The following is a 19,592-nucleotide window of genomic DNA, read 5'->3' as shown; positions in this document are numbered from 1 at the left end:
ATTCCCCCCCCCCCAGCTGAGGCTCTCCCTCCCTCATGGCCGGAGTGGAAAAGCACGTTTAAATCCCGAACCCGGCTTTCCCACGTGGTGTCTCGCTGAGCTGCTGTCACAGCCACGCCGGGAGAAGGAGCCTCTGCCCTGCCCTGCCCTGCCCTGCCGGGAAGGCAGAAGGTGATGAACGTTTTTAATCAAACTGTATTTTCGGGACACCGCATTAAACCCCAAACTTGCTCTGAAAAACTCACTCTGCCCGTGATCAGGCTCCTGCTTTTTGATTCCACCACCAAGCGTAGAAATAATGAGGGGATTAAAGTTCTGCCCCACCTTCCTGGGTGCCTGCTAAAGGGATGGATGCTTGTCAGCGATTTGGGGGTTAATTCAGGCAAGTTTATTTCACATTCTGGGTCTGCACACATGCAAAGAGCACGTGTGGTTTGGGGTGAAGGATTAGCAGCGTGTACAGGGAGACAAAGGCAATTGTGGATGTGAATGTAGGGTATACTGGGGGTGTGTATAAGCATTAAATCGGAGGGGGGGGCCCCTGTTTTTCAGGTGACTTTTCACCCCGTTCAGAGATCATGGGCACAAATGCACCGTGTTTCAACACTCACTGGAGAGAAAGGGAAAGGGAAGGGAGGCAGGGCCGTACCCAAGGTTGAATCTGGTCTTCAGACCTCGCTGTAATCTCTGCGGGAAGGTGCCCCCTACTTTTAATTATTCAGCTTAAACAGACCTAGAGCACGCCACATCTTTAAGGCCTTTTCCCTGATGTCTCTAGGAGGCAGCCTTCATCGAGAAAGGAGATCAAATCTTGGCAAAAAGAGCACCGAAGGATGTGAACCCCTTGGAAAATTCCACTTCCTGCCCAGCACTGCGTGTCCTTGGGTCTCTCACTCATTCCCATGCACTTAACGAGGGATTTCTGCCTCAGGCTACCACACCAACTTTCTAAATAAATGCCGAGCTGCCTCGCACACCCGAGCTCGGTGCTCTGCAGTTAATCTCAGCTCAGCACCAGCTCTCTCTCCTCTCTTCCCACTTCCCTCCATTTTATTTCTCCGCTGGTTTTTCTCTTCAGCAGACTCCAACTCTCTCTCCTGCTGAACTTGCCGGGAACAAAAGGCTCCGTTCCCGATCCAGCCCGCAGTTGCCGTGAGAAACTTCCTCGCCAGCGCTGTCTGTCGCTCCGCTCTCCCTCCCTCGCTCCCTCCCTGCCTCGGGAAAATGGCAGTGCAAGAGCTTGATGAAAAGGGGGAAAAAACCTTCTTTCTCAGCGCCTGCATCTCCCGCAGCAACCCCCCCCCCCCCACCAGTCGTGACGCCTGAACTCAAACTTCTCTAAAAATACACTTTAGGAGGGCAGAATTTCACGGGAGGGGATGTATTTTTTTACCACCCCTTCCCCACAGAAAAGAGGCGCCGAGGTGGGGGAAAGGCCGAGGGACAGCTTTTTCCAGGCAGGAGAACCTGCTGCTGTCCCCTCCCGCACGGCATCGCCGGGTCCCGAGGACTTGGAACACAATAATAGTTTCCCTTCAGTGGGAAAATCCAGGACCAGAGTTGAGATCTTTCTCTTTTCGCAGCTTTAAAAGCCCTTCCCCCCCCCTTTTTTTTTAACTCTTCACAGTGGGGTTCGCAGCCGAACGCGGCTGCTCCTCCAGCCCACCCGAGAGCTCCCAAATCTGGTGGGATTCAGGGAAACCAGACGGCTGGCTCCGGATCCAGTGCAGGGGTTTTTGCAAACTCCGGTCCGCGTTTTGATTTTTTTTTCCTTTTTTTTTTTTTTTTTTTTTTTTTTTTTTTTTTTAAGTAGATTTACTCTTCCTTCCCCGAGCGCACCGGAGCGCTGGTGTCCGAGGGCGGCCGGGGTGCGCCCCCCGTGTATAAAATAAAAGGGGTTCGCTCCTTCCCCTGCACTTCATTACTGTTTCCCTCCCCTTCCCGATACCCCTCAGTTTGCCCTGGAATGACTAAATTCCACCTTCCGGCCTCATTTTTTCGCCGCTCCCCGAATCCGCGCACGCACACGTGCCCCAAAAACTTGCGGCCGCCCCGCTTTGCCCCCACCCCGCGGGTGGTTGGGGTGAGAGGTGGGACACGCGTGGCTCCAGCCCCGGCCGCCCCCGGGGGTCGCGCAGGATGCGCGGGGGGGGCTGCGCTCCCGCGTCCCTTCCCCTCCGCAAACTCCGCTTCGCTTTTTCCTCCTCCTCCTCGCCAGCGCTTGCTAAAATAATGCATTTCCTCGAGTCAGGCCGAGTCCACTTTTCCTGCCTTAAAATGCATCCAAAGTTTCGCAGCTCGCTGTCAGATGTCACCAGCGGGCTCTCGCTGAGCGGCCGAGCCGGGGGCTCGCTCCCTGCCCGCGGAAAAAACCTGGCGTGGGAAGCAGCAAAACCCCTGGAAAATCCACGCCTGCCTTTGAGCTGCTGCGTTCAGCTGAAGGGACAGAGTTACCTTCGGCTGGAACTCGCAGCGCAGACCCATTGTGTCTCCCCAAAAAAGGGAGGTTATACAATATTGTAACGTTATTTTTAGGTGGATAAGTAAGCGTTGCCTCACATGATGGCCAGCAAACAAATAATTCAAATAATATTTATCTTTCGTGGGGATGAAGCCACAATGGGAGCGTTTAACCTAGATACGACAGTGGCTAAAACACTGCAAGGAATGGGCTGGGCAAATATAAACATATTTACAGAAAATGCAATTTTCTTTACCAAACCCCCTCTCAGATCAGCTGAGGTGCAACCAATAACCTTTCCTCGCTCCATCCCATTTCTTGCAGCGTGCTCCATGAATTATAATAGATGGGTCTCTTGTTCTTGGGTCCAGTCTGCACATCTCAGCACGCTGTGCCTCTCTCAGTGAAATGGAAGAGCATCCTCCTTCGCCCAACTACATTAGTTCCTCCTCAGCTCGTTTCGCTCTGGCTTAGTTGTGCTCGGTTAATACTTTATTGGAGAAGCTGCACCCAATTCCCGCAGCCACAAATCCAGTCCGTGTTTGTAGCCAGGGAAAGGCTGGGGATAATGATAACTTGTGTGTGTGCGAGCTGAGCTGAGGCAGCGCTGACTTTAGTCCGGTTTCCATGTCAACGATTCAGTCCATATTTGCCATCACACAGTTGGCAGAGCCTGATTTTTTTTTTTTCTCCTGGAGGGGGGAGACGCTACTCCTGTTTCTAGTACTCTAATCTAGACCAGGTTTCCTAAACTGCCTCAGTGCTGGGTTAAATGGCACGGCCACCTTCATGAAGGAGACTTCCAGTCAGGAGGAGCCAGCGCGGTGGTGGTGGCCTGCAGTGCCATGTGAGCGCTGGTTTTCCAGCCTATCTGAGAGCCAGGGGCTGAGCCGGGCTGAGGGGAGCGTGCTCAGCACTTGGGGACACGGGGAAGGGAGCGCGGCTGCTCAGCAGGGATCGCTCCAGCTGGGAAAAGAGTTGATGTGTCAAAATGAAAAGTCCTGTCCGGTCCTGGTGGTCGTTACACCCCAGGGATGACGGGACCGGCGGGAGGATTTTCAGCTCGGAGGTGGCAATGTTGTTAAGAGCTGTACTGTTATCTGCTTCCCAATCCTCATAGCTGGAAATTCATTGAATGCCTGAGTATTGAGTAGAGTGCCAGGGCCTCATTGATGAGGCGTATTCCAAAATCTGCTTCAGCTTTCACAAACATTTGGTAAAGTGAGTGTCTCCTCACTGCGTGGGTGGCTGGGGAATCCAGGCTGCTTTGCACATTACCATCAACACCGGGTTTCATAGTCTGACACAGTGCTCCTTGAAGGAGATTCCAAAAGACCCACACAGGTAGGGAGGTGTGAGCATGGGATCTTTATCTGGATGTGCCTGAGCTGCATCCCAAGTGCCTGAACTGAAGTGGTTAAACTTTTGGTGGTGCCCAGTTATTTGGTGGGGCTTTGGACTGTGGCCTTGGAGTTGGGGAGGTGGGTGCTTGACATGGTTCTGGGGTTAAATGGCAGAATTCTCTCCAGTTTGTTGGTGTTTTTTAAAGTTTAATGTAAATGAAACATCGGAGGAAGAGTGTTTTGGTGCTGTGGGGCACTGTAGCCCACCATAGACATTAATAAAGCCAACCTGATGTTGGAGGAGTTTTTCCCTATTGTTGTCTTTCCAGAACCCAGGGTTTCATCAAATAACTCCTCTGGAGAGAGGATGTGGACCAATTTTTTTTCTAGCATGTTCCACGGTTTCCAAACTCTTCTGAAGAAGAGTATCTTGGTGGTTTTGCTGCTCTGTGTCTGCACAGATCTCACTAAAGCCACGGAGCCTCTCGTGTGAGATTCCATCATTGCACTGAGGCTCCAGCCCTCACGAAGGCCTTTGAGTATTATCACAATACTGATATCATCAATTATCACCCTTTCCTTTCTAGCAGTTTATTTACAGCTGTGGACAAAGACCGACCGGCCAATTTGGTGGATGGAATCTGCTCCACGTTGCACACTCAGCTTGCAGGCTGTGAAATGGCAAAGCAGCTTTGTTTGGACCCCGCAGAACAGTTTATTGCTCTAGAAAACATTTAAAATTTTGCTCTCAATCGCTCTGTCCCTCCTCTCCTCCCACTTTCCAGCTTTGGAATAAACCCCTTTGTTCCACCACCTGCATTCTAGATGATAAGTATTTTATATTACAAGTCCTATAATGAGCGTGAGGGTTGAGTTGATGCCAGTAGACACTGACACCTTCACTTCACTTTACTTCACCCCTGACAGGCACAGGGGGCTGGCAGGGATCCAGTTCTGCTACCCTTGGCCTTGCCTCTTGTGCTGTACTCGTGTTTCCCCGGTGTCACCAGTTAAAATGGGATTCCTTGCAGTTTGCCCTTGTTGGGTTCGGGCTGAGCCCTGTGTGTTTGTCACTGTACAGGGGTTACTTCTGCCCTGTTTTCTCTTTTTGGGTGATGTTCTAAAATGGCAGCCTCAGCCTTTTGACCCTCCACCCATTGTCTTCTTTCTCCTTAAAGTTGTATTTACTTAAAACTTCGCTTCTCCAAATATTTCCATATTCCAGAGGAACACCAGTCCATGGAACCCCGGCCTAATCCATACCATGCCTGCCACTTTCACCAGACAACTGTGTCCTAATTTCTAACTTCTTGGTGTTTACAATCCAAATAACTCATCTTCTTGTACCTTCCATGCCCTGCTGCAGCCCAACACCATTTGAAGTAAAACAGGCAGGTACAGACCCCGCTGGCATAGGCCAGGCTGAGTCCAGGACGGAGTTCCAGGTATGTTCCTCTCCTCCCTATTCCCGCTCTGGCAAAGGCCTCGGGGATGGAGGAGGTGGGAATCTGGGCCTGAAAGGGTTGCAGAAGAGCATGGCCCAGTTCCCAGTTCACCTCTCCACAGTCGGGGAGCTCCAGCACCGCGACTGCCAGAGCCTCCTTGTCCCATTGCCCAACGTGTTGTGTCTAGACGCGTTCAGGTGGTTTTGGATCTGGGAATTCCTGGTTCCGTGCCCACCGCCCTCGCCTTGGCAGGAGCAGGGGAACCGGACTTTCTTGGATTGTCCTGCACGTGCAGTCACAGCCCTGGCGCGCCGCCAACGCCTTTTCCAGAGGGACACGGCCAAGCGGAGAGGAAATGACAACCGCTAACAGTTCGCAGAGGGCTTAATTCTAAATGGAATTTCTAGGGACAAAGAAGAGGCGCTTCGGCAACCCACCGGCCCAAACCCCCCGAGCCCGGCGGCTCCGGCGAGAACCCGGAGGGGCTCCCGCCGCGGGACATCGCCCCGCTCCCCCCGCGGGAGCGCCCCGGGGCAGGTCCGGGGGGGTGCGCTGCGCCCCCCCCCCGCCCCCGGCTCCGCGGATCCGCCGCGGGTTTTGCGAGCGGCAGCTCAGCGCCGGCGGCGGCCGGGGCCGGCCCGCTCCTCCTTTGTGACGGGGGGGAGGCTCCGCTCCGGGCCGGGCTGCGCTCCGCTCCGGGTTTGGCAGGCGGCCGCGGCGCTGGGTAAAATGGCAGCGCTGAGCCTCGTGTCGGACTGAGCCCGCTCGGCCGAGCAGAGTCGGAGCTCGCCCAGCCCGGCCCCGCCGCCGCTCGGCCCCGCTCCGGGGACGGCGCCCGCCCGCCCGCCGTGTCCCCCCTCCCTCCCTCCCGCCTCTCCCGCACCGGGAGCCCCGTCCCGGGTCCCCCCCCACCCCCCCTTTCCTCCTCCTTCCCCCCCACTCCCTCCTCCTCCCCTTTCTCCGCCGGCTGCAACCGAGGAGGTACAGCGGGGCCAGGCCCCGGGAAGCCCAGCCCAGCGGAGCCCTCCCCGCCTCGCCGAGCAGGCCGGGGGGGAATGAGCCCCCGCTGCCCTGAAGAGCCGCCCGCCGCCGCCTGAGCGGGGAGAGCAGAGCAGCGAGGCCTCACGCCGGCCGGCCAGGCAGGGAGCAGCTCGGGGGGACCGGTCCGGGGGGGTGGCTGGGTGGGGAGGGGGGGGATCATGGCTGCTCAGGTCGCCCCCGCCGCCGCCAGCAGCCTGGGCGCCCCGGCTCCATCCGAGCTGAAGAAAGCGGAGGCGCAGCAGCGGGATTGTCCCCCGGAGGAGGCGGGGGGTGAGGCGGCGGCGGCGGAGCGCGGCGAGAAGCAGGCGGAGAGCGAGGGCCCGTCGGGGAAGGAGCTGCAGGACGGGGCCGAGAGCAACGGAGGGGGCGCAGGGGCCGAGTCCGACCTGAAGAGCTCGAACGGGAACCCGGGCCCCAGGCCCGCCGCCGCCGCCACCCTGAACAATAACCTCCCGGAGCCGCCCGGTGGCGGCGGCGGCGGCAGCGACGGGGTGGGGGCGCCGCAGCCGCCGCCGCCGCAGCAGCAGCAGCCGCCCCCTTCCCACCCGGCCGCCTTGCCCCCGCCAGCCTACGGCTTCGGGCAGCCCTACGGCCGGGGCGCCGCCGCCGCTGCCTTCCACCAACATGGCGGACAACAAAGCCCTGGCATGGCAGCGCTGCAGAGCGGGGGCCTGGAGCAGAACTACCCGGGGCCGGCGGGAGCCCCCGCGGGGCCGCCCCCTCCGCAGAACTCGCACGGCGCCGGGGCCGAGCACGGCTTCCCCAACCACCAGTACAACTCCTACTACGCGGCCGGGCGCAGCGCCGGCTCCTACCCGCCTCCCCCTCAGGCCTACGCCCTGAGCTCCCCCCGGGGCTCCGCGCCGCCGGCCGCCAAGTCCCCCGCGGCCGCCGCGGCCGCCGCCGCCTTCCAGCAGCAGCAGCAGCAGCGCTTCGGGGTCATGGGTCCCTCGGCCGCCGGCGGCGCGGGAGGAGGGGGCACCACCCCGCAGCCCACGGCCACCCCCACCCTCAACCAGCTCCTCACCTCCCCCAGCTCCGCCCGCGCCTACCAGGGCTACCCCGGGGGCGACTATAGCGCCGGGCCGCAGGACGGGGCGGCCGCCGCCAAGGGCGCCGCCGACATGGTCTCGCAGTACGGCGGGGGCAGCGGCCAGGGCTGGGGAGCAGCGGCCGGCGGGGCCCCGCCGAGGAGCCACCACGCGCCCATGAGCCCCGGGAGCAGCGGCGGAGGCGGCGGGGGACAGACCCTCGGCAGGAGCCAGCAGGTACCGGGCCGGGCCGCGCGGGGCCGGGCGTGGGGAGCACGGGGACGGGGCGCGGGGGTCGCGGGGCTCGGGGGGCTCGGGGCGGCGGCGGTTGTCCCGCGGGTCCCCCCGCCGGGCCGGCGCTGCCGGGCGCTGCCATTGTCTGTGCTGCTCGCTCGCTCTATAAAATGGCTGCCTCGCCGCCTTCCCTTCCTCCTCTCCCTGCCCAGCCTTTGTGCGGGGCTCCCCGGCCGGCCCGCACGCCGGGGGTCCCCGCCGGCCCCGGGGGGCTCCGGCGGGGGGCAGCGGGTCGGGGAGGGCGGCTCGGGGCCGGCGGGGCCGGGCGCGGGGGGCCGGGGCGGCGAAGGGCGCGCCCGGGGACAACGCGTGGCCCCGGCAGCGCCGCCGCCTCTCCCGCGGCCCCGCGACCCCCGGGCGCCGTCCCCGGGGCGGGGGGGTCCCGCACCCCTCGGCGGGGCCCGGCGGGGTCCGGCGGGGCGGGGAGGGCGGCGAGGGTCCGGCGGGGCCGCGGTGGCCGCGGGGCGGGCGGAGGGGCCGCGGGGCCGGGGCGGGAGCGCTGGCGGGGAGCTGGGCGATGGGAGCAGCGAGTGCGGATCGCTTGGGTTTGGGATTTGAATTATGGAGGTAAAATCCTTCTGTCAAAGCCAGGAGACAGTTGGTCTTAGGTTGACATCCCATCTGTGATCTGATTGGCTCCCCATCCCCTGCTCTTGGCCATTTATAATTGCCTCTGATGTAATGGTACAACCATCCTGATGAGCTCATAAACTTCCACACTCGCCTCCTCCGCCAGCCCCGGGACGGGGCAGCCCCGCGCCCCATCCCCGCATCCCCCCCGCCGTGACCTTGAGCCCCGCATCCCTCTGCCCCCGCTGCTCCGTGCCCCGGACAAAACGGGAGGCGGTGGCACTTTGTTTGTACCTTGGGTTTATTTTCCTTGTGATGTTGGGTTCAGCCTGGAATAGAGTCTGTGTTGTCGGAACGGTGGCAGGGCTGCTCCGCACAATGGGCTTGCTGTTTATTTTGGTTATGTGACTTTCCCTCTCGGTATAAATGATTTCTTTGATGGATCTGAGGATGCGTTTGTTCCTGCCTGGTTTTGGCCCTTTTCAAAGCTGGGGCTGTTTGGGTTCTCTATTGGATGGGAGATGGTGGGGGGTTCTGGGGTGTGTTACAGCCTAAAGGAGGAAAAACCCCCAAACAATCAGAACCAAACTTGTGGCCAAAACACTGAAAATGGTCAGTTACCAAGAATTACCAGTTTATGTCCAGCAGGGCTTTGGTGCGGGACAGGAGCCTCCAGCCCTGTGTCTTAGGGCACGTTTTGACTTACTTTGAGTGAACACTGATGTGTCTCTTTCCCTCCATAAATAAAGGCGCTTACTACAGACACTCAGGTGCTGGTTGTGGTCAGGCTCAGTAGTGTCACAACTCTTGGCTTTTCAGAGGAGTGAAACTAAGAAAAACAAACCTGAGAATTGTCTTTATCATTGCACGTGTAGAATTCTCTGTTTGCTGGAGTACAGATAGCCAGAAAACGAGGTGAACGCAATACAGTGTATACATCAGACATTTTAGATATGGGGAGAAGAGGTGGTTGTATCTGTATCTGGAAACCTTGATGAAAACCAGGTTCCTTTCCGTGCTCAGATGTGCATCTCCAGGGCCCGTCGTGGCCTCGCGTGGGACTGAAACTTCCCTTTTCATTCTGTGTACTTTGCTCCAACTTCAGGCTGGGGTCGGAGACATTTGATACCATGTGGGGTGACACGCAGAGTTTCCCTTCTTGCTCGGAACTTCTCTTGTGCTGATCTGAAAATGGCTTAATTTTTGTTCCTTTATTACCAAAGGCACCGTCTGCTGCAGCATCTTGGGTTTCTGGGTTGGCTTTTCTGTCAGGTTGGAATTCTGCTCTCCAAGAGAGCAAATCTCTCTGCTGGGGCCATCAAACCGTCCAGTGGTGACTGGTAGTGAGTGTTCCAGTATCCTCAGGGAAGATTTCAGCTCCTTGGCAATATGGTCACATATTCCTGCAATACATTTGGACAAATGTCATAGTTGTAAGTACGAAATACTTCCAAGGTGCTTTGTGTATCCTGAAAAGTCTCAATTTAGATAAAATGCGTGCTAAAATACTGGTTGAACTTTTCAAGCAGGTACTTTCCTACAGTTCACTTTTGTCAGTGTTCTGGTACAAATTTGGAAAAGAAGCTTATTTTGTCTTGGAAAACGAATTTCACTTGATTCCACGAGCTGCTGATATGTTGTGAATTAATAATATCTGATTAAGTAGCCCCATAAACTGGAATTATTAATGAATAGTTGTTCTGAGAATTAGTTGAACTGGATGAGGTACAAACAGTGCATATAAAAAGCGAACCAACAACTCCCCCATCCCAAAAACCAAATGACTTTCCCCCCAACTCTTTTTGTGCCAAGGATTATTGGACTCAAACTGACAATTCCTTTTTTTTTTTTTTTTTCCTGCTGGAAAAAGAACTTATCTAATGAAAAAAGCTTCCACGTGTCATCTGGGCTGCCCACAAGAAACGGTTGATTAATAATAATACTTCAGCCCTAAATTACAGCCTCCTTGGGCTGTGTACTCCTAAATTCCATGGGTTGGGAGAATTTAAAGCTTTGTGTCTTCTCTTTGTCTTGCACAGTGATGAGCAGAGCGGGTCCTTCCCACCCAACTTCTGAGAAACTCTGGGAGAGCAGGAGCAGAGGGGGACTCACCTGACAATAACCCCACAGAGAACATCTCCTGGTGCGGGCTGGGAGAGGAGGATGTGGGAAGAGCCCGGGGTTCCTCCACTCGGGAATCCTCGGGGTCGTAAACCTGAGTTTGGGCATGAGAAGCAGGATGGTGCCTTTAATTCCTGCTGCTCCTCGGGAGTTCTGAGGGATGCCATAAGGAGGGTTTCGTCGCTTTGCCCCTCAAAAAAAAAGGCAAAGTAATTTCTGGCGTGAAAGTTGTTTGAGTGGAACGTTTCCTGTAGTAAAGTGAGCGTAGTCACTTACACCAGGTGGGCTCTGGGGAGTAACCCTGATGGAACTTTACTCACAGCTTGTCCCCGGGGAGGTGGTGCTGAGTGGGAGCCCAGTGAAGACAAGGATGCTCCACATTTTTGGGGACTGAGAGAGAGAGAGGACTTTGTGTTTTTTTTCCGGATGACCTTTCTGGCTGGGAAACACGGAGCAGGATCAAGAGATCAGGATGGCTGTGTGGGATGAGAAATCCGTGGTTTGCTGTGGGAATGACTCGTAAGAAACCAGGCCAGGGATTCTAGTTTTCAATTTTTCCAGCTCTCCCATGGATTTGTTTCCACCCCCTTCCCTTCAGAGCATGTGGCAGCCCTTAATAATACACTGTTTTTCCCAGTGTCTTGGGATTTAAAGGAAATTGCTTGAGTGAAAGGATTTCCCTGCCTTTAATAGATGGGCATTTCTTGTGGCACGTGCTTGGGCTACAACAAAGTGTCTCCTGTAATGGGAGCAGCCTTTGGATCACATTAAACATTGACATCTTGGATAACCTCCCCATAGGTGCCCTGACATCTCTGGGCCTCTGTTTTAAGTTCAGTGAAAGCAGTTTAAAAATCATGTTAATTAAAAAAAAAAAAAAAAAAAAAAAAAAAGCTTTTGGGCCTGTTGCCATACAATAGCTCTTTTTTGTTGACTTAGATTTCAACTTTAGTAGCAAGTGAGGCATGAAAAATGTTGTTGGAAATATGGTTTTTAAACTAAATTGGCACCAAATGGCTCTGTGCTGCCAATGAGCTGTGATGTCTTGGAATGGGAAATTGGGACCTGGCTCCTGTTGGCTCGTGCAGGGTTTTTCCTTCCTTTGCATTGTAAAGTCAGGAGCCCTCGAGTTGTGTGCTGTGCACTGGAGCTTTCCAACAAAGAGGAGTGTGGTGCATCTTCTTTTCTCTGAATGAGTGATTTTGGGGCTTGGCTGTTTTAGAAAAAGCAGGAATATTGTGCTAGTTTGATTTTGTTGTTGTTGTTGTTGTTAAGGTCTTGTTAATTCTGGTGTGGACACTGGAGGTTTTGCTGCTTTGTCTTTTTAAACTCTCTGAAATAAACTAAGAGTTGCCTGATTCTCTTAAAAATCTCTTGTTTCCTGCAGTATCATCTCCTTGATGCCCAATTTTGAGGTTTGCAGTGTTTTCAGGCAGGATGTGTGTAGGATACAGGACAATAAACCTCAATCCTGACTCTCAGCTGGAGCTTTTATTTTTTCCTGCCCTTATCACCCCCGGTTTACTGGGAAACCTGGGACAAACCACCTGATTGTTGTGGTGAAATGGGGTTAGCAAGGCTTGCCTACTGCCTTTTATGAAGTCTAATTGAATTGCTCTGTGAATCCTTATTTATTTTCTGGGTTAGGGAAGGGTTTCTACCTTTGGTGTCTCTCTTGTAATCATGTTGTTGGTTGCAAGACGGAAATGTGTTTTCTGGAAGGTTTTATGGTTGACTTTCAGGCCTTTTTTTTTTTTTTTTTTTTTTTTTTGGCTAGATTGCTTAGCAGTTTCCTAAAACTGTCCAGTTTAATTCCTTTTACCTGCTGCAACTTCTGTTTCCTGTTTCTGAAAACAGGAAAACTTCCTGTTTTCCTTCAACAAGCTGGCACAGCTTCTTCCCTGTTCTTAAATAATATTAGAAACTGGGGTTGGGGGAGGCATGAGAATCAAATGTGCTGTTATAAAGCCGTGTCTTGCTGTTCTCATCAGCTTCCTGTGTTCATAATACTTTGGGTTTTTTCTGTTGACTTATTTGAGAACTCTGGTCAATGAGTACTGTGTTACAGAAGTGAGACCCTGTCCATGAAGGCTGTATTAAAAAAACCCGGCAGCTTTCCTTCAGAGAGAAAATAATGTCTAAAATTAGGCTAAATAGTGCAGCTGTTGGTTTTATCTGTTACCTCATACACGACTTTTCCACCATTTTTCTCTCCCTACTCTTTTCAAAGGAACACCACCAGTCAGAAATCCTGTTTTTTGCCCTCTTGCATCTGTGCTCTCAGTAATTAAAATATTAGAGGAGAAAGATGCCCTTTCCAGTTTTTACTTGGCGTATTTGAAATTCTTTGTCGAGTCAGTTTGGTTTCTTTTTTTGAATTGCAACTACTGTGTGATGGATTGCTCTGGGGAAAAGCTCATCAGCGTGCCATTGCCCAATTCCTGCCAGGAATGTTGGAAACTCTCAAGGAGCAGAGACAGCAAAGCAAAAACTGAAGGCATTAAAGTGGTGGAGGGAGGATGGAAAAGATAAACTTGTCAGTATTTAGTGTTGCACTTATGGCCACTGGCTTTTTCTTCTGGCAGAGTCCTTAAACCATCAGCAGGGATGGAAAATAATATTTCCCCTTTTGTTCTGGTGGAAAAGAAAGGAAGGATGCCTCTTTGCTGGGAAAATAAGTTTTTGAGGAGTCCTGCAGAAGTTTTTTTGTGTCATGTGCTGATTTGAGAAAGTTCAGGCTTTAATTTATCCGGGGGTTATGAATGTGCAGTGGGAAAACTGTGCTGGATGTCTGTTAGCCAGAGCCATAAATCTCCAGCTGGAAGTGAATGACAGGTGGGATTGGAGGAAAAAAGCTGTTTTCTTTGGCACACTGGACCAGAACTGCTGTGTCTGGGTCCCTCCTGCCTGCTCTGGGGTGACACCAGAGGAGCTGCTGCCTTTTGTTTTTTTTTTTTTTTTTTTCCCTTCAGTGGCTGGAAGACAGGGAAGTTCCTCAGTTGAAGAGAGGCTGGGTGTGCTTTCTGGGAGCTCGGGAGGACCGTGCTGTGTTCCTGAACCGATTCCAGTAAAATTCCAATCCTAAATTTAAAGTCATCTCTGCCGCTTGCGGTTCTTCAGGCAGAGGCTCTGCAGGAACTGGGTTTCAGGCAGCCTTTTGTTTTTCCCTGGTGCTCAGGGGAGGAATGTGGGCTCTGAAGTTCTCACAGCGACTTTTCCTCAGTGGGAGCAGCTGAGATGCTCCTGTGGGAACGTGCCAAGGTGAGGCACCGGGGCCGGGACAGGGTGGAGAGTGGGATATGAGTCTTCTGAGGCTCATCCTGTGATTTGAGACCAGTTTTCCCCCTTGGTTTTAGCCGAATAAACCCTTTTAATGTAGTTTTGTGCTTAAAGCAGCGCTCGGGCCTGGAAACAGGAGCTGCTGCTCTCAGTACTCAGCTCCTGCACATATTTTACCAGTTCCACATTCTGATCAGATGATAATGTATATTAACATATGTATGAGGGAGGGGTTCCCAGTTCTTACTCCTCCATGCACCTGCACTCCCAGTGTTTAAACTCAGCAGTTCAGTCCTGCAGCTTGAGCATTTTTGAGTTTTGTTTTTTTTTTTTTTTTCCCCAAGAGCATTTCCAGGTTTGCCACAGTGACTTTCTGGAGTATTTCTGAGTTTAAGTGACAGCTCAGTAAGTATTTAGACGACGTGGGCATGAGCTTTCTGTAGTTACATGTAAAGGATGCTGCATAACGACAGGTAAACTTCATAAAAGCTGCTTCAGAATTTCTCAGCAAATATTTTTTTTTGCTTTACGTGCTCAGAGTAAAATGATAACTGTAGCTGGAATCTATTTTCTAATCGTGTTCTTTTTTATTTTTTCTGGGAGAAAAAAGGGGCAAAAGTGAGTAGGAGCAAATAAGGAAGGGGCTTGGTTCATTCTGTAGGTGTGGCAAAGAAATTTCTTTGAGAGGGTGAGAGAGTGGAGATTTAGAGTGTGTGTGTTAATTCCTATGAAATTCCCATGAAAAATCAGTTTGTGTAAATAACTCTGAAAAAGCTGCTGCTCCATTACAGTTATTGGCATTTCATGCAATAACCAGCATGTCATTATTTCCTTAAGTCAGCTCTAGTAATTGAAACTCTTTCAAGGACAAATTCAATTGCTATTAACTTTTTATTTTGTTTTTCTCCCCCCCTTTTTTTTTCTTAACTTGAGTAACTTCCTCTTTCACCTGGATAATTAACCTTAAACCCAAATTGGTTCAAGAAGCTCCAGTACAGACCTGGGGAGTAGTTTTTGGAGAATCTGTGTCGACCTGATGCAGTCGACTTCTCCTCTGTGTGGAGCAGAAGCTGCTGCTTGCCCTGTGTTTTGTAGGTGCACTTGGCTCTGTGGTGAACCAGAGGGGACCAAAGATGACTTTATTTTGGTGGGATGTGATGGTGACAGCCTGGATGTGGCTGGGAGGAGAGAGGGTTTTGGTGGTCACCAGTGTCAGACCGTGGCCGAAGGTAGCAGTGACTTTCCATCCTGAGAGATTCTGTGACTCTTCTCTCAGAGAGAAACTTTTGAAGTTTGGAGGACTCTGGAATTTCCCCTGGGGGAGGATGAATGGGTTAAACAAGTACTTTCCCCCCCCTCCACGAACTGGTGAAATTTCATTCAGGTCTGACTGAGAGAAACCCTGAAAGTCACCCTTTCCCTTCTGATGTCAGCACGTTCTGGCACCCTGCCCGTGAATAACCAGCAAGAATGTTTGAGGAGCTGGGTCCAGGCCACAGCTCCAGCTGCACCTCCAGACGTGATGGGGGTCCTGCTCTGCTCTGCCCCAGCTGGGACTGAGCTTTGGGAAACGCTCAGGCCGGGCCACAACACGGGTGGAATGCAGGCAGTGGGTTTGTACCTTCTCACCATCAGTGCCCACAGCAGTGGTTTGGGCAGCACAAGGCACGGGAGAGGGAGGGTACCTGCTCTGAAAATGCCCGTTCTGGTTTGGGTTTCAGCACTGAATTAGATCTTTTTGGTGCAGTGTAGTCTGTGCTGCCTGGCAGATCTTGCTGTTGGTTCCTTGCCGGTGTCGTGTTTGTAGGTGATGATGTTTTCCTTGTTGAACAGAGGTCTGGATGTGAATTGGAAAGGTCATCAAGCCCCCTGTCCTGCTGCAGGACAGGATCTGCTACACCTGAGCACAGGCCAGGCAGCCACGAATGGGATGGATCTGCCTCCATGTCTCAGTGCTTTGCTGGATATGAGGGAAACATTCCAACTCAAATCGTCTTAATTGCGTGTCTCTTGTTGTCCTTGGCTCTCTAGGTATGGAGAGCAGAGGCAAAAGTGTGGAGTAACCTGCTTTCAAAAGTGTGGCTTTCTGCCTGGCCCCTGTTTCCATGAGATAAACTCACTAGTTAGGTTGCAAAATGTCTCCTGTGCTTCCAGGTTACTGTGCTAGGTGGGAATTGCATTGGAGGGATTGGACTGTCCTGCTTTGCCACCTGAACTCCACCAGGGTCTCGGGGCTGACTGGGCTCGCTCTGGTCTCTGTGTGGGCTCCTTCCTGTTGGCTTGTTTGGAGTTTTGTACTTCATAACAGTCTGATGATGGATTTAAAGTCCAAATGACTGTAGGACTATGCACCCTGTGCGAGTTTAGGAGGAGAGTCTGGTACTCATTAACTCTGTGTAAATAATTAAACCAGTGCCAGGCTGGAGGTGGTCTCCCCTCAGCTGCGTTCCTGGTGGAAGGGTTTGAACAAAAGTTCTTATCTCTGTGCAGAAGATCCTTTGAAACAGTGGAAGTGCTGGAATTAGTTACAACTTGGGGGTTTTCTTTCTTCAAATTGAGTATCTCTGACTTTGGAGCTTGCATGGCTAATCAAGGAAAAGACATCCCATTCAAGGCCAGTTTACCAAGTGTGATCACGTGTTCCAGAAACTGCCCTTTTTTTTTTTTTTAATGTCCTGTGGCTGCACGTGTTGTGTCGGTGTTCTGAGAAGTCCTGGAGTCCTGCCCCTTGGACTGTGTGGGTGGGTGGGGGGGTTTATTTTTTTATTATAAAACCCCCCCAAACTCCTTCCCTTACTGTTCTGTGGGTCATTTGTGGTGATTGCAGTGCTTCGGATCCCCTGGGAAGGACTCAGGGCAGCTGCTGCGTACAGCAGAGTTGAACATTAATTTTCTTTTTTAAATTATATGTGGACAATTGAACAGTGTTGTGATAGGAAGCATTTAAGTATCAAAGTATCTCCTAGTCTTTCAGGCTATCGTGATAGACCAGCAAGGCTTGTACGAGCAGTTCTCCACGTCTCTGGAGCCTTTCCTGTGGGTGGGCACATGGGAAACCTTCAGAGAGGTGCTCAAAGCCATAGCTCAGAATCCAGGTTAATGCTCTCCCTGCTGGATCAGACTTTCTCTCTGGGCATGTGCACCCAGAAGAGTTTTCACAGGATCACAGGTTGGAAGGGCCCTCTGGAGATCACCCAGTCCAACCCCTTGCCAAGGCAGGGTCACCCAGAGCAGGTGACACAGGGAGGTGTTCAGGTGGGTTTGGAATGTCTGCAGAGAGGGAGACTCCACACCCTCCTTGGGCAGCTGTTCAGAGCTCTGACACCCTCCATGGAAAGTTCTGCCTCATGCTGAGATGTAACTTTAATGTTTTAGTTTACGGCCATCGCTCCTTGTCTGGTCTTTGGGCACCACTGAACAGCCTGGCACCATCCTCTTGACAGTTTTCTTTGGCTTAAGGAAAAAGCATCTCCCTGGGAACGTGGTTTCTAGCAGCCTGTGGGGAGAATGTGTCTCCCCTGGAATAGGGCACATGAATGGGGAAGGGACTTTTCAGGGGGCTGGTCCTGGGTGAATGTTTGTGGTAGAATTGGCATAAAGCCCCCCTCTTGTTCAGCCCTTGCTCTGGAAGAGAAGCAAAACACCTGACTGTCTGCTGTCTGCTCTTGGGTGTGCAGAAGACACCGACAGAGTGATCCTATCCCAAATTATCCTGTCTGCCTGTACTTGAAAGATCCTTCTAAGCCCCTTCCCCGTCCTTCCCGCTCGGTTCACGGGGCACGACGGCGTTGCAGAAGCTGGTTTCCGCGTTAATTGTGATTGATTACCTTGCAATCTAGGACAAGATTTCCTTTGAAAAGCTATATGCTGATTTGGTGTCAGGAATTAAAATCAGATGAAGTGATTAGTGTTCTATGAGACATCCCAGAGCAATCCAGTGCTCCTCAGCTTTCAGCTGTGTTTTGGCCCTTAACCCTTCCATCCCTTCTCCTCCTTGGAGCTTGATGCTAAATCTGCTTGTGTGAATAACTCAGTAGGTGTGTTGTACCAGGAGACCAAGGTATAATTTGCTGCTGAGCTTCAGAGTGTAGCTTTACTGGCTTTAATGATGAATGCAGAGCGTGTTGGAAGTGCACTGTGTCAAGGCCACAGAGATGCTCGTGCGGATTGGGGAGCAGGAATTAAGGTGAGCTTTAAATCTGATCACTCTGTAAATGGCAATAAACCGTTCAGAGTTGTCACTGCTGTCAAGGTACAGTCATGTCTCATCTTCCTCTTCTCATATGAGTTGTCTTACGGTTTCTCGTTATACCTGTTCCTAAAACCAGTGAAGACTTTGCAGCGTTGGCTGTTCCTCCTCCCCCCATGGCATTGGCACAGTTGGGAATTCTTGTATCTTCTCCCCAGCTGCCAGCACACGCTCCTCGGAACTCGCTCGGCAACTCCCCACGTTGTTCGTTTTGCCTGGAAAGAAAGCTGGGTTTTTCTGGATGAGGGTGAAATTAAAGCCCGAGGACTGAAGCAAATGTGGGGCAGCAGAACCAGGCTTCAAAAATCACTATAACCAAGCCCTGGTGGGCTTTTTTTTTTTTTTTTTTTTAACTATTAGTATTTTTAAATAACAATGACCTTGTGTCGCTTGGGATCCGTGTTGGACTTGCCAAGAGTAAGGAACCTTTGAATCATGACAGCATTGGCTCAGTGAAGGCTCCAGGAGAGTCTTCCCTGCTGTCTGGGAGCTTGGCTGCAGCTCCAAGTTTCTTGCCTACGTTTTTTCCATCTCCCCCAACCTCCTCTTCCCGACAGAAGCACGACAGCAGCTCTGCTTGCTGGATGCAAATAGATCTTTTGGGTATAAATACTGGAGATTGGTTGTGGTTTGCTATAAAGTTACCAAGCTCATCCCTGGTAAATGCAGATGGTAACTTGTCGTTGCTGCTATTTTAAATATTTCTGGTTCCGTGGAACCGAAGTGGAGACTTGGAGGTTGAATTTTAAGGCTAAAATAAGAGAAGGCTCAATAAAACCCGCAAAAATAGCACCCAAATTTGTCAGCTGCTGTAATGACAAGGGAAATGAAGTAACTTTTCTGTTTTCTGTTAGCAAAACAAAGCTTTGTTACCTTGTTTTGTGTTGGATATAAAACACAGGGGTAAGAAGGGATGGGAGGGGGTTTGGGAGTTACCAAGTTGCTTCCTGATGAGGTGACACTGGGGCTGGTGCAGTACATGGTGTGTGGTGACAGTCACCTCCTGCCCTGTGACCCGGGGGTGTGTGAGATACTCTTGAGGTAATCAGTGGCTGTTCATCCCAACTTCCTGGCTGGAATGAGGCTGTGCCTTTGGCCACTTAGAGCTGCCTGACCCACAGAACCCCATCCCAAAGCAGAGGTGGTGTCCAGCACGGAGCTGTGAGTTTGAATTCTGGGAGATGAGCATGGTGAGCACAGGGTTTGTGTTCACTTAAACTGGGGTTGCCTGTCTCTCCCACGGCTTCGTCCCAAACCTCAGACTTCTTGTATCGTTTTGGTCTTCCATAACACACGCTTTTAAATAAATTCAGTTATTCTGCAGGAGCAGAGACGTGGCTTGGAGCAGCTACAGGCCCCGACGCGCAGCTCCTGTTGAAGCAGCAGCTGCTGTGGAGAAGATGGAACTCTGCAAACTGGGATGAGGCACTTCTGACAGCTGTACCTCTCTCTCACACAGTGCTGTGTGTGCAAGGAGAGTTGGGACCATGGAGCCCTGACCTGATCCTGAGAGGCTCCTTGGTTAAGCTCACGCCAACCCAGCGTGGGAAGAGGTCATGGGAGTTTGTCTGTCCAGTCGGGTCTGTTCAGCCTCCGTTTATTCTGGTGTAAAATGAGACAGATTTGCAAAGTGATGAGATATTCAAATACAGTTGGAGCTTTCAGACAGACACAAGTGGGTAAAACCTGTGCTGCTGCATTTTATGGATGAAGAGCTAGAAAGAATTTTTTTAGAAAGCTGGGAGGCCGTGCTGGAGG

The 19,592-nt window shown here is 52.2% G+C and overlaps 1 protein-coding gene across 1 annotated transcript in view; it reads left to right on the top strand.

Moving 5' to 3' along the window:
* Window positions 1-6,133: 6,133 nt before the first annotated feature.
* Window positions 6,134-19,592, top strand: part of ARID1A (AT-rich interaction domain 1A) — a 57,920-nt gene continuing 44,461 nt past the window's right edge. The window contains exon 1 of the mRNA XM_039381232.1: window positions 6,134-7,558. Within this exon, the coding sequence (XP_039237166.1) occupies window positions 6,449-7,558 (1,110 nt within the window). The 5' untranslated portion in view covers window positions 6,134-6,448. The remainder of the gene's footprint in view (window positions 7,559-19,592) is intronic.

Source organism: Pipra filicauda, unplaced genomic scaffold (assembly GCF_003945595.2).
Source record: "Pipra filicauda isolate LSUMZ 115617 unplaced genomic scaffold, ASM394559v2 scaffold219_size1829416_pilon, whole genome shotgun sequence".
Classification (NCBI taxonomy): Eukaryota; Metazoa; Chordata; class Aves; order Passeriformes; family Pipridae; genus Pipra; species Pipra filicauda.
The sequence above is the reverse complement of the archived record's forward strand: the minus strand, read 5'-3'. Positions and strand labels throughout refer to the sequence as shown.